This window comes from Neophocaena asiaeorientalis, unplaced genomic scaffold (genome assembly GCF_003031525.2).
Source record: "Neophocaena asiaeorientalis asiaeorientalis breed wild unplaced genomic scaffold, Neophocaena_asiaeorientalis_V1.1 scaffold254, whole genome shotgun sequence".
NCBI classification, from domain to species: domain Eukaryota; kingdom Metazoa; phylum Chordata; class Mammalia; order Artiodactyla; family Phocoenidae; genus Neophocaena; species Neophocaena asiaeorientalis.
In genome coordinates this window covers 3,971,732-3,986,463 of record NW_020174705.1, presented here as the reverse complement: position 1 = coordinate 3,986,463, position 14,732 = coordinate 3,971,732, and the positions used below count along the sequence as shown (strand labels likewise).

Below are 14,732 nucleotides of genomic sequence, written 5' to 3'. Positions count from 1 at the left end.
AGCCGGCAGATGGGGCAGTTGCTGGCCTGGTAGCGCAGCGTGTCGGCGCACGAGTTGCAGAGGCACAGGTGGCGGCAGGGCAGGATCAGCGTGTCCCGTAGGTCCGACAGGCACACCACACACTCGTTGCTGTTGTCGCTGTTCTCCTCGTCTGAGGGCTATGGGTACACCGAGGGTCCCAGGGTCAGTGGCTCCCGAGGCCAGAGGCCAGGGGCCTTCCTGTTCCCACTTCCCCTGGCGGCTGCGGTGGCAAAGGGAAGCCCCAGGGGCAGAGGAAGATCACCAAAGAGCAGGACGCCCACCTAGCCCAAGACACCTCCCCAAATCGAGAGATCTTGGGTCTCCTACTCCCCAGAACCAAAGAGGAAATGTGGGAAGACTCGCGTCTGCCAAGGCTGCCCATTTACTTGCTTAAAACAGCAACAACAAAAACAAGGCAACGGAGTTCCCGGGCAGTCCAATGGTTAGGACTCTGCTTTCTCTGCTGGGGCCTGGGCTCCATTCCTGGTCGGCGAACTAAGATCCCACAAGCTGCGCAGTGCGGCCCCCCCAAAATAAATCAGGCAAGTCTAACTTGTTGAAATGTTTTCCTTAAGTAATGGCACCTTCTGGAAAACAAAATTAGCTTCTGGATCAAGAGGTAGCAACAGCCTAAAACAGGGATCAGCCAAGTCCAGCCTGCTGCCTGCTTCTGAAACAAAGTGTTACCGGAACACAGCCTTGCCCCTGTGTTTCTGTATGTCTGTGGCTGCTTCTGCACGATCCCGGCAGTGCTAGACAGATGAACAGAAGTGACAGATGCCATAGAGGTCGACAGCATTAACTACCAGGCCCTCTATGAGAAGTCAGATGACCTCTGATGCAGAAACATGACCTGGGCAGAGAGCACTTGGCATCCAGCCAGTTCCAGCCACCACGGAAGCTGGCCTGAGACCCCAGAGGTTTTTAAAAAAGGCAGCAGTTTCATTTGTGTCTTCAGACAATGACAAAGGCATGGACTAATTCCCTGGCTGTGCCAGACCTTGGCTCTGTGGACCACCAGGCTCCTGTCACAGGCATTGGAAGGCGAGCCGGCCCACGGGTGCAGCGCGGGCTCAACCGCTGATGAGAGAAGGGAAAGGCCAAGGCTGCACCGGGGAAGGGGGCAGCAGGAGGGGGTCCGGCATCCCCATGCTGCCCTGATGGCCAGCTGCCCAGTGATGGTAACAAGCCAGTGAATTTGCTGGAAAAAGGACAATGTCCCACAGACTCTGCTAACTCTAGAAATTAAGGAAAAATGATGGAGTCTGGGGGCCTGGGGTCTCCAGGGGAAGGCTCAGCAGGGAACTGGCTCATCTGCCACCAACCTGCAGGGCCCTGGCCAGGACAGGGGCCCCAAGCAGGTCACCCACAGGCCTGCCTCCGAGCAGCTGGGAGGAGCACAGCGGAGCACGGCCAGCCTGGCCCGTTGGTGCCACAAGCACGCACCTTCGTCTCCTGGTTGTTCTTGTTCTCAATGCCGTAGATCTCCTGCAGCAGATAGCTGACCCGGTCCACCTGGAGAGCAGAGAGGTGTCTGGACACTTGCTCCCAACTCAATGGCTCCTCTGCACCCACCTTTCCCGACAACCCCTCCCAGGTGCCGGGCTCGGGTCCTGGGGGCAGGTGTGGTTGGCGATTCTGTCTAGCCCCACCCCCAGGGAGCAGGCACTACTGGAGACAGGCAGGGAGAACCGTCACCTGCCCAGCCGACCGGTATCAAGGACACTGGGCTGGGCCCAGGTTCTGCCTGCCCTGGAGGGCGTGGAGCCAAGCTCTACCCAGACCTGGCGACCACATCTTCTGCCCACCTTACTGTGCCCAACCCCAGACAAAAACGACCTTGGACCCTCCTGTCACCAGCCCCACAAGAGTGACCAGAGTCAGGCCTCGAGCTGACCACAGTTTATTGGCCAGATACTCCTCCTGAGAGCCACGGCCCTGCCAGTCAGCTCTCCTGAAACAAGTGCCCAGACCATCACTGGGGTCTCCTGCCCTCCTGCCACCTCCAGGTGTTGCACCTGCCAGAGTTCTCTCAACCCCTCTTTTAAAAAACTCAGCAACACCACTCCCGGGTTGTGTCTGACATACCTGAGCAGCTACACACAGGATAATCTGATAATCACAGCTTTGGAGACAGACCCCACCATGGCCGCTGTTAAATCAGTCTCCAGGCTCATTTCAGGGGACCCTGTCCGCTAAATCCTCATAGAATGTACCTAAGTCGGAGGCCACCAGGGATAATTCTTCCTGGTGATAGACTATGGAATTACGGACCCCAAAGAAAGGCTGTACTGGTCTGTAGCTCCCATTGGTTCCAAGATATTCCATCCTTCTCTCAAATATGGATTAAGTCAATCTAAGTCTTTGCCCAACACAGAGGTGATTTCAGCAATTTGTGAGGAGGAGGGGAGGCTGCAGTGTTTCTTCCTTCTTTCCTCCCTCCCTTCCTCCATCCCTCCCTCCCTTCTTTCCCTTCTTCCTCCATCTGTCCATTCATTCACTCGGCAAGTGTTTACTGAACACTCACTCGGTTCAAGCTGGACAAGGTTTGGCTACGATGGTCAATGCAGGTACGTGGTGGGTATGCAGTACACGCAGACACACCCAGTGACCCCGACCCTGACTCCCGGAGCCCAGGGCCCACAGTAGGGGGTGTCACCAGCTACTTCCACAGTGGCCATGGTGGCCCGGGGAGAATAATCCACAGAGACCACTGGGTCACACGTGTGCGCCTGTCTTTTAAATCAAAAGGGCTCACGGTATTTCCTCTGATGGACTTACGATTTGCTTCTGCTTTAAAGGCTTCACAGAGAAGCTGCCGTCGACGTGCTGCAGGGAAGAAGGACAGAGAGGTTAACTCGGCCATGCTGAAGGCCCGTCGTCGGTCAACCCACATCTACGGCTGAAAAAAGAAGGGGCCACACAAAGACTCAAGAGACAGGCCAGGGATCCTCCAACTGTGGTCCTCTGACCTGGCTTTGAAACTACCCAGAAAATCTTCTAAAAATATCGCCTCCTGGGTCCCACCCTGACCTACAAAACCCAACTCTCCCTGGGTCGTTCTCAAGAACACTCAAGTTCACCACCATCAGCCAAGTTCTGACAATGGATAGGCACCTCCCCAGCTGCAAGAAGCAGCACCTGGATGACAAGAACTAAGACAGACGGCTCCAGCCCTCAAAGGGCTTGGTCGAATCACGAAGACAGCACAAGGATGTCACTGCCTTACGTACCAGGAAGGCCCAAAGCTCTGAGAGCCGTGAGAACAAGATAGAGCAAATGCGTCTGGTGGTACCTGGGGAGGCACACGGCTCCGAGTCCACACAGTTAAGCACGGTACCAGATCTGAACTCTCGCTCACCAAATACCCCTTCTGAGTCCACTGAGACCAGCACCTGGCATTTTCTGTAAGGCTGATGGGTTCTGACAGAAGTTTCTAGCATGCCGCACTCCAAAAATAAGGTAGTTTCTCACGGGACTCTACACTGGAAGCACAGAATGGAGTGTCTGCCAGTGACGGCCCATCGCCCTGCCAGAGCACACAGATGGTAAATAGTCACCATCTCCTCCAACAAGGCCGGCCTGGGGAGCACAGCTGGTGAGCCCAGAGATGGAGAGGGCCACCTCCACCACGGCCCCAGGAGGCCAGGGAGAGCACAGACCCAACGTCGCCAGAGGGGCCTCAGGCCCAGCTCCACGGACCCCCTGGGGCATCTGGAAAGATCCAGATCACATGGAGGAGATGGGCTCTGCACTTAAGGCTTTCGGGGTTACAGGTACACCCTGGGCTGAGGAAGCCAGGGCTTGGAAGGACGTCCAGAACAAGCGGTCTGAGACTGGTTTCCTCGTGAGGTCCTTGCTCCTCGTCCACCTGGGCCACAGGCTGGCGCTAAAAACACAACTGCACAGTGCCGACCAACATCAAGGAACACTACAAGGTGGGGATCAGCCGTAGCCTTTTCAAATAGGGGACACACCCCACTACTCTGGCAGGGCTCTCAGTGACCAGGGACCCTGTCCCAACACAGCTTGGCCCTCGCTCGCTGCATGGACGGACGCATGGAACTGTCTGGACCCCGGTGAGAGGACCAACCCTAGAACCCGAGACACCCTAATGCAGAGTAAGTGGTGGGGCTGACTGTCCTCACCACCAGCCAACACCCCCACCACACACCATAAACACGGCCACAAATCATGGACAGTCAGGGGCCTGGGGACTCAGGTCTGGTGGAAAAAAGGGCAAACACCTAAGTTCAAATACACGTAACACTAAAAAAGTAGTAGTAGTAAATGAATCCTTCCATGTAAATGGTCTCTTTATATACGGGGCACCCCCAACTCGGGGACCCCAGGAGAGTATGTATGTCACGTCTAGGACCGTACTAGGCAGGTGGCAGACCCTCGTCCACCCCACCAGCATTTACTGGGCACCTACTGCGTGAAGGATACGATGACAAATGAGGAGTCGGCTGCACGATCAGGAGCAAGATGGCACTTACCTTCTCAAAGGCGGCCAAGAGCACGTGGGCGTGGCCGGCCACTTCCACACCTGCCCGGGAGAGAGGAGAGTGGTCAGAGCCGGCCTCCACCACCCCTGGCCCCCCACCCCAGGCCTCCTCTTTCCAGCTGGCACGTCCCCAGCTCTCAGCCTGCAGGCAGGGCCTGGTCCTCTGAGGACCCACTGAGGTCTTGTCCTTGCCTCGCCCTCCTCTGCCTGCAGCTCCCTCCGACCTGCGCACCTCACCCGGCCCCAAAGCAGCCACTGCTGGCTGCTCACGGTTGGCTCTGCTCCCGTCTCACTCGGCATGGGGACAAGCCTAGGCCGGGCAGGGCTCCGGTGTCTGCACCCTCGCCCGGGACCCCACAGCCCACAGCAGGGGCAAGGAGAGGCCAGCAGGACTGGCAGGAGGAGGCAGGTGGCGAGGGGTCAGCGTGGCACCGGCAGCCTTCATCGTTCCACTGCAGGGTGGACATCAGCACCAGAGGCCTGTCTTGCCACTGTCAGCACCGCGAGAGCCAGGCTCTGCCACAGGGGCGCAGGGACGGCACCAGCAGCAGGAGACGGAGCGCTCGGCGCCCGAGCCCCCTGGCCCCAAGCCCGCCCAGCAGGCTGAGCCGACGTCGTCCGCTGTTTCTGGACTGAGATCCCCGGACCCGGCTGACTGGGGTGAGAAGGGCCTCTTCCCAAGTGTGCACGCCTGGAAGGGAGACCGAAGGGAAAGGCCACTCACCATCCCCCTCATCCACCACAGCCTGGATGACCACTGGAAACATGCCCCGGTCCAGGTCAAAGTTCAGCTGCGGAGAAAAGGAGGTGACAACAGTCAGACTGAGCTGGAGGGAGCGGGTGGGATGAGTAGGAGGCGTCGAGGTGACAGAGCTGAGGCAAGACAGGCGCCCTTTTCTTCTTTGTGGTAAAGCAGATTAAAAGGGCACATTTGTGTTCTAAGTGTAACTCAGTGTCATTAAGTACATCCATACGGTCACACGACCATCAGCACCATCTTTCCTGGAACGTCCTCGCCAGCCCTCAGCGGGCCTCCCAGCCCAGCCCAGTCCTGGAACCTCCATGCTGCTGCGTCTGTAGACGGGCCGACCCTTGGACATTCACAGAAATGGATGCACACAGTATCTGTCTTTTGTGTCTGGTGTCTCTCAGGCAGAATCATCACGCTGCAGGCGCCTCCCGCTTAAGGCCGAGTAGCACTCCCTGCCTGGCCAGACCTCACTGTCACCCATTCACCTGCTCACAGACACCAGGCCCCCCTTCGGTTGTGCTGAGCGGGGCTGCCTCTGCTGGACTCTGCTGGGTGGACCCCTAGGCACGGGAGTGCCGGGTCCCACGGAGATCCCGCGTCTAACCTTGTGAAGAAAGGCACCCAGCTCGGCCCCAACAAAGATGGAACCAACGTGAAGGAGAGACCACGTGGCTTGTCCGAGCTCACGGAGAAACCTCCTCTCACTTTTCCTTCTCCTCCTGCTTAAGTCCCTCCGGGGATCCCCGCTGCCCACTGGCTGCAGGCCACGCTCCTCCCCACGTGTCCACTCAGGTGCAGCTTCCACATCTGCTCACCAGTGGGGACCGCGGGGAGGTCACACAGAGCCTGCGGGGCAGAGGCGCTCAGCCAAACACACCCACCACGGGAAGGGTGCCCAGCGGGTCCCTGGCCATCGGTGGGCGGCAGGGCCGGGCGGGGCCAGTGCTGGGACAGGGCATACTCAGCACTGCCAGGTTCGGGTCTGGCTCTACAACCTGAGCATCAGGTCCCGATCCTAATGCAAAAGTTCCGAGCAGGCGGCCGAGAGAGCACGCGGTGAGCACCAGCCCCCGGAGCTGCTTGTGTTCAGGCAGCGGGAGCCGAGGAGGGAACTGGCCCAGGAGGACCACGTCGGGTAGGGGCTCCAGGGCACGGGGCTTGGTAGGAACGTGTGTGCACAGATCCACATGCGGAGAGGTGTCCAGGCCTACCCAGGACCCACAGCCTCAGGGTAGAAGGGCTGCACCACCAAAACTTGGACCTGGGAGAGGGAGGGACCCGCTTTCCCTGCTCCTGACTTGCTCTGGGGTGCCCCACGGGGTGGGGGGGTGACCACCCGAGACAGCAGTCACACATCCTCTACAGCTATCCCGGGGCCAGGGGCCTCCCACACGCCTGCTTCTGCCCTCCCTACACCGAGCCAGGGAACAGGGAGCCATCTTGCCAACGACCATCCCGCAGTTACCCCGGTGACGACGATGACGATGACGACGATGACGAAGCTGAGGTGGGTGTGATGAGCAGGTGCTGCCCTTCCCAGGCTGTAATCAGGCCCAGGAGGGGAGCTATTCAGGTGACAGAGCTGGACGGGGAGCAGTGTGGGCCCTGCCACCCCCACGCTTCCGGCCTGTTGCTGAAATATAGTCGTCAGCACTGACGTGGTGACTTGGTTGCTCTGAGGAGCTGCCAGTGATTTGCCTTTTCTTTCTCTCTTGCACACTGAGTGCTGCCTCAGAACCAGCTGACGGGCGGAAAAAGACACTGGTCTGGGGAGGTGTGACGGGGGCTCCCGCCCCGCGGGCCGTCGGGTTCACGATGGACAGCCTGGCTAAGTAAGCACCCTGCACCCCGACCTCATGGACCCCTGCGGCCACCTGCGAGGGAGGGACTGTTTCTATTTCCAGCTGACAGATGGGAAAGCAAGGTTCGCAGAGGTGGCATAACTTGCTGGATGCTTCATAGACAGAGTGACAGAGCCAGGGTTGCCTCCAGGCCTCGCCCACCTGTGTCCTCCTAGCTCCTGGGAAAGGCCATCACTGCTTCCTGGATGCCGCTGGTACTTCTGTCCTGGAGACTCTGCTCTTATCAAGCCTGACCCACCTGAGGCCTCCTGTCCAGCCCTGTCCAAACCCTACTGCAAAGGTGCAAATGACTGTCGTCCCACTTTTCAGGTGGCAGCACCCCGACTTTCCCTGAGGAAATGTGGGAACAACTTCTCTCCTACCCTGGTACTGTGTGGCCTGGCCAGAGGATGGTATGTCTACCTGAGCACTCTGGGACGCAGGCGGGGACCGCACCTCTCACTGGTCTGCAGGGCACCAGCAGAGAGCGAGGCCAGCTCAGCAGGAGCACACCCTTCCTGATGACACGGGCCCCTGCAGACACCCAGCCTTTTCAGAATCTATGCCAATTAGTTCCTGATTTTCTTTTCTTAAGCCAGACTAAGGTGTTTCTGTCACTTGCAACCAAAGAAGTCCCGACACAGACACCACTTTGAAGGCTCTGCCGCAGCAGCCTTCCCGGCGCCTCCCACGAACATTCAGTGCCCAGACCACAGGGCAGCACACTACACGTGACGTTTGTCCAACAGACTTGCAAACCCAACAGAAGACGCGGTGCTGAGCCAGGGACAGAGGTGGAGACGACAGGGCACCATGACCCCCTCTCTCCCCAGACACCAGGGCCTAGGGGTGGGGGGGAAACCCGGGAGTACAGGGACCTAAGGAGCAAGGACCACCTCCTCCCAGACTCCTGCTCCCCAGAGCTTGGCACATGAGTCACGCCTCAGAGCCAAGCACGCGGGGAGAGGACAGAGACTTCCACCCTCCCAGAGAGTCTGAGGGAGACGCTTTTTAGTTTTTGGCCATGCCAGGCAGCATGCGGGATCTTAGTTCCCTGACCATGGATCGAACCCGCGCCCCTGCAGTGGAAGCTTGGAGTCTCAACCACCGGACCACCAGGAAAGTCCCAGGAGACACTTATTTTTAATGCAGGGAGTGAGGCTTTCTTAGGGAAAAAGGCAGCCAGGTCAGGAGAGAGAGCAGCAGCTGACGGCAGCAGGAGTCCCGCCCAGGCTCCCCTCAGGCTCTGCTGTCACAGAGGAGCCGTGGACGAGGGTCTTTGCAAGGCCTAGGTCAGATGGACACTGGGAAATAGGGGAAAGGCAAGGGGTGGGGGAGGAGGGGACGTGGCTTTGACTGAAATAAATGGAAGCCCATGAGGAGCTAGTGGGAAAACTGCAAAGAAGCCCCACGAGCCACGAGGAGATCTGTAGGTGTTGACCTGGAAAGACTCCACATCACGGTGCAGTAAGAAAAGAAAATGACGCATGTGTGGGGCAGGGGGCATATGGGAAACCTCTATACCTTCCTCTTAATTTTGCTGTGAACCTTAAACTACTCTAAAAAAGTCTTACAATTAAATTAATTTAAATTCAATTAAAAAGCAAACTGCAACCAAGAGGAATGAAAACATACATCCACACAAAGACTTGCACACAAATGTTCACAGCAGCATCATTCATGACGGCCAAAAGGCGGAGACAACCCACATGTCCATCAGCTGATGAAGGGCTAAACAAAATATGATCCCATCCATCCAGTGGAATGTTATTCAGCCATAAAAGAAATAAAGCACCGATTCATACGACAACCTGGACAAGCCTTGAAGACATGATGCTGAGTGAAAGAAGCCAGCACCAAAGGTCACATAGTGTCTGATTCTGTTTATGAGAAATGTCCAGAACAGACAAATCCAAAGAGACAGAAAGTGGATGAGCAGTGGCCAGGGGCTGGGGGAGGAATGAGGAGTGATTGCTAGTGGGTAAAGGGTTTCTCTTGGGGATGACAAAAAAGTTCTGGAGGTAAGGCGGTAGTGACGGCTATACAACTCTGTGAATATAGTAAATACCACTGAATTATACACTTTAAAAGGGTGAGCTGGGGACTTCCCTGGTGGTGCGGCGGTTAAGAATCTGCCTGCCAATGCAGGGGACGTGGGTTTGAGTCCTGGTCCGGGAAGATCCCACATGCCGCAGAGCAGCTAAGCCCATGCGCCACAACTACTGAGCCTGTGCTCTAGAGCCTGTGAGCCACAACTACTGAGCCCACGTCCCACAACTACTGAAGCCTGTGCGCCCAGAGCAACAAGAGGAGCCACCGCAATGAGAAGCCCACTCACTGCAACGAAGAGTAGCCCCCGCTCACCACAACTAGAGAAAGCCCGCGTGCAGCAACGAAGACCAAACACAGCCAAAAATAAACAAAATAAATAAATTTATTAAAACAGAAACAAAAAAATAAATAAAAGGGTGAGTTGTATAGTATGCAAATTATGTCTCGATAAGTTGTTTTAAAAAAAACAAGCTACAAAATAATATTTGTACAGTATGACTGCATTTTTGTAAAAAACAAATGCATACAGGAGAAAGTCTAGAAAATACACCCCACATGGTCAGAAGTGGTCACTTCTGGAAAAGGAGACTGAACTGGGAGCATTCTGCTTGACAGATTCTGTGTAATCAGAACATTTTACTATAAGCATACATTACTGTTATAATCTTTAAATAGGCAAATCTGGGGAAAACGGCTAAAAAAAAAAGGGAGGATGGCCAGGCCTCTGATGGCACAATGCTTGCAGCTGAAGGGACGCCTGGCTATGTCTGGAGACGTCTTCGGTTGTCACAATTGCAGCAAGGGACATTCCTGACACCTGGTAGGCAGGGGCCAGGGAGGCTGCTCAACATCCCACAGAGCACAGGACAGTCTCTGCCAGAGAATGACCCAGGACCCAGATGTCAACAGCACCGAGGCTGAGAAACCCTGGTATAAAGGAGAAACCTGAGTTTGGTGCCAGAGTGTCTGTCACATCTCTAACACCTACCAACACCCCCTTCAATGCCCTCAGCTGGCAAGGACGTCATGCCAGGACGTAACAGCATCCTTCTGCTCTCCATACAGCTTAGCTTCCAGAACCTTCTATGTATGGCAAATCTTAGCCGTTTCCTAGCTACAGTAACGACTGATGAAGTTTCCATTGAAAAATACATGTAATAGGGCTTCCCTGGTGGCGCAGTGGTTGGGAATCCACCTGCCAATGCAGGGGACGTGGGTTCAAGCCCTGGTCCGGGAAGATCCCACATGCTGCGGAGCAGCTAAGCCTGTGTGCCACAACTACTGAGTCTGCGCTCTAGAGCTCGTGAGACACAATTACTGAGCCCGTGTGCCACAACTACTGAAGCCCGCGTGCCTAGAGCCCGTGCTCTGCAACGAGAGAAGCCACCGCAGTGAGAAGCCTGTGCACCGTAACCAAGAGTAGCCCCCACTCGCCATAACTAGAGAAAGCCCGTGCGCAGCAAAGAAGACCCAATGCAGACAAAAATAAAATAAATTCAAAATAAAAAAAATAAAAATAAATAAAAATACATGTAATAGAGGGAGGAATGGCGGTGACTGCTTAATGGGTGCAGGACTTCCTTGTGGGTGATGAGAACGTCCTGGAACTGCCCAGTGGTCACACACTATGAATGCACTGTCACTGACGTAAGTTTATATTGTGTGTATTCTATCACAATAAAAAACACCTGTAAGAAAAACTGAGCTGATTTCAACAACATATTAGTGGGAATTCTCTTTCGGTCCAGGGGTTAGGAATCTGCACTTTCACTGCCGAGGGCCCAGGTTCGATCCCTGGTCAGGGAACTAAGATCCTGCAAGCTGTGTGGTGTGCCTCGCCCCCCCCAAAAAAAAGAACATCTTAGCTGAAGTGATAATCAGAAAAGGCAAAGATGAGGACGGGGTCCCAGGATAACAACACTGGACAGGCCCACCAGGCCACATGCTGACAAGCCGAGGACGCAGGTTCCCTGATGCGCTGAGGGAGCAAAGGGGGTGCCCTCGTGGAGCACCCAAGACTGGCTTACAAGTCAGGTGTGCGCTCAGGACAAGTGACCCAAACCGTTGGTGATACAGGACATCTGCAAACGCACAGGGGACGTTTCAGGGCCAAAATGCCAAGACTGGGTTATTTCAGAGGTCACCAAGCTGAGGTGCAGCCTCAGCCCAGCCGCCTCGCAGTCACCATAGGTGGGGGCACCCACTCACCTGCCCTCCCAGCCCCTCTGCCCTAGGGGAGCTGCCCCATCCCATTCACAGGAGGGTGGATGGGACCAGATGCACCTACCAGGCATCTGAACCGGGAATGTGTGCACGCGGGGATGGAACCATCCTGATGGCACGGGGCTGTGGGCAGGGGGCCCCCAGGACTGCTATTCAGCTTGGCCTTTGACTTCGACGGCCCCACCCGGCTTCCAGAAGACCTGCCCTTCTCATGTGGTAAAACAGAGGGGGCTCCTATTGCTCGACATCAAAGCACTCTGACCAGCAAGCACACGCGGCCGGGAGTAACTACCAGGGCGTGGCCTTCACCGTCTGACATACCCGTGATCCAGAACCTTCCTGGCAATTCCCACACCACACCATACCCTGCTACCTCCAATCCTTCCCACTCATGTATTTCAGTAACGTAAGACGTGACTACCCTCTGTCAAAAAAACCTAGAGAATTCAGCTACGTCAAAGAAGCCAGACATGAAAGGCCACATACTGTACAGTTCCATCCATATGAAATGTCCAGAACAGGTAAATCCAGGGAGACAGAAAGCAGATTAGTGCCAGGGGCTGGGGCAGGAACAGGGATTAACTGTAAAGGGCATGAGAGATCCTATTGGGAGGATAGAAACATCCCAAAACTGGATTGTGGTCATGGCTGTGATCACAGATTTACTAAAAATCACTGAATTGAACACTTAAAATGGGTGAGTTTTATGATATATAAACTCTACCTTAATAACCTGGTTTTTTTAAAAAAAACAAAATAATTCAGGGGTGTACACAGTATTGATACTCACAGTGTACACACGTAGTGTGTATGTGTGTGTCTCCCTTATACCAAGCTCCTTTGCAGAAATAACCACTGTCTTAAGCTTGATGGGGAATCTTCTCTGGCTTTTCCTCAAGGATTATGTACACATACATGTACCTGCAGAAGTGCTCTTGTGCACATCTGTGGCTACCACATATGTGCGATTACATGGTATTTGTCTGTAATGTGCTCTTCTCCAAGCCCAGGAGGTGCTTCCACATCAGCATGTACAGCAGACATAAGCTCTGTCAGCTACTTTAAGGCTCACGACATCCCAGAACGGAGCTGGACTATGGTGCCCCCATTATGTATACAGGGGGTTCCCATGATGTCAGTGAACCAAGCGATACCTCCGTAATGGACATGTAGATTGTTTCCAGTTTACTATTACAGACAGAGCTGCAGTGAGCACCCTCCACGTCGTGTAAATCACTGTCCTTAGCTACAGAACCACTGGGTGGGAGGCATCCTGCCACGCTGCAGCCCCGTGGCCCTGACAACCATACCAGAGCCTTACGGAGCTTCTAACTGCTGCTGCTCCGTCCGGCCACGATCATCCAGTCCAGCCAATGCCTGCACCGACCACAATCCACAGTCCAGGTACCCCGACTGGGCACACAGACCTTGGTCAGCAGCCATTCCTGACACTTATCAACCATGTGAGGAATCTGAGTGAACAGGCCCCACTGTGCCTGCCCCCCTCCAGGGGAAGGAACTCGGGGAGGGGCCAGGGGAAAGGGGGGCCCAGACAAGCTGTTACCTCATCATCCTTCCACTCCGAGAAATCGATCTTGAAGGAGGGCAGGGAGAACTGCTGGCTCACTCCCCGCTTGTAGTGGACAGTTTCGGACTGCAGGGCCGGGCTCTTGGGGGTGTACCTGAAAGGGCCGAGAGAGAAAGGACAGTGAGACAAACTCTCTGCCGCATCCCATTCTCCCAGAGCCCAGACCTGCCCAATTACTGTTACCTTTCCAGACTTGGCTACACCTTTCCACTAGGCTTTTATGGTTTGTTGACATTTTTGAATGAATACACTACAAAAATGCACAGTGCAAAGTGACCTCCAGCCCCGGCCTCACGCGTGCTCCCAGCCACCTGCTTCTCTGCCCCGTCCACAACCCGTGTGTCACTCCTGGGAAAGCTGAGGCATAATCACGCCTGTATGGGCAGGTGTTTCTCTTCAATATTCAAACAGCAGTCCACCTACAATCTGCTCCGACCACTCGTGTGCCCGAAGCTGTCCCACAGTCATCACAGATGGAGGTGCCGTGTTCTTGGGACACTGCATGGGTTCCACCACGGTTTTACTCTAATTGATTCAACCAGGTCCCCACTGGTGGACACCAGGCGGTCGCCAACATCTTGCTATTCCAAACGAAGCTTCCAGGACTCTCCTCTGCACACATCTTAACCACACATGCAAGCATGTCCCCAAGATAAATTCCCAGGAAAGGAATGGCTGAGTCAAGCAGCACACACATTTTCAATCCCGGTAGGCTCTGGCATCTCCCTATGTAGGAATCCAACCCAGGACCCTCACCCACCTCCCCACACCTGCTATCCCTGGGGCCTCACTCAGTCTCTAGGACAAAGGACACTCTCGAGGGCCTTGGCACGTCCGGCCTGAGACTGACACTGGGGGAGGGGCTGCTCTTACACGAACAGGGACTCACAGACCGAGCTCTCAGCCACCACTCCACCCCCGGATCAAATCTGGCCTCCGAGGGGTTTCCTCCGACAGGACGGAAGTGGGTGCGTTTCTGCCCATCCTGCCTGGGTCTGGCCTTACAGCCTGGAGGCAGGCCTGCCACGGTCATGCTGAAGTTGCAGATTTCAAACTTTTGGGGCCAGCAGGGCCCTATTTCAAATCAAAGCTCCAAAAGTTCAAATACACAATACAGATAGAAACAGAACCACTGGGCCTGCCAGGCCCCACGGGGACTCACGCAGCCGTCCCATTCAGGAACTCCTCCACTGCCTGGCAGTAGATGGTGATGGCCACCCGGGCGTCGGCATCGAAGGTGAACTCCAGGCTGTAGAGGACTCGGGGCTTTTCGCCGTCCTCAGTGGGGCTGTCAGCACCATCCTTGTACCTGCCCGGGAGACAGAGGAACAGGGCAGGTCAGGTGCTGTGCCTGCGACGGTGTCCCCACCCCATACAGCACCCCCGCCCCCGCAGGGGCCCCAGAGTCAGCTGCCTGGCTGCATCCCACCTTCCTAGGAACGTGGAGGCTGTTCCCTGTTTGGACAACAAGGCCCAACAACGCAGGGTCCTCCTTCCTTTGTCTCCTGCTCACAGAAAGGGAGACTAGTCCTCTGGGTTTAGAAATGGCCCCGATCCCTCGAGTCTTCCGGGTTTGAGGCAGTTTCTCAGCCCACTGACGCGCCGGCTGGACTGCTCGAGGCAGTGGGGGTGTGCTGAGCGCCGTAGGGTGCTGAGCGGCATCCCTGGTCCCTGCCTGCCAGATGCCAGTAGCACCGCCCTCACCCACCCCCAGCTGTGACAACCAAGACTGTCTCTAGAGCCGGCCCA

General features: G+C 55.7%; 1 protein-coding gene across 4 annotated transcripts in view; it reads right to left on the bottom strand.

The window, feature by feature from the left end:
- MGRN1 (mahogunin ring finger 1) overlaps positions 1–14,732 on the bottom strand; it is a 53,600-nt gene that overhangs the window by 15,679 nt on the left and 23,189 nt on the right. For all 4 annotated transcript variants that reach the window (XM_024759430.1, XM_024759431.1, XM_024759432.1 and 1 more), the window contains exons 4-10: positions 14,146–14,292; positions 12,960–13,077; positions 5,253–5,319; positions 4,521–4,570; positions 2,803–2,850; positions 1,468–1,536; positions 1–158 (exon numbers count right to left, since the gene is read on the bottom strand). The exon at positions 1–158 ends at the window's left edge or, in 1 of these variants, runs on beyond it. In XM_024759430.1, coding sequence (XP_024615198.1) covers positions 1–158; positions 1,468–1,536; positions 2,803–2,850; positions 4,521–4,570; positions 5,253–5,319; positions 12,960–13,077; positions 14,146–14,292 — 657 coding nt within the window. The remainder of the gene's footprint in view (positions 159–1,467; positions 1,537–2,802; positions 2,851–4,520; positions 4,571–5,252; positions 5,320–12,959; positions 13,078–14,145; positions 14,293–14,732) is intronic.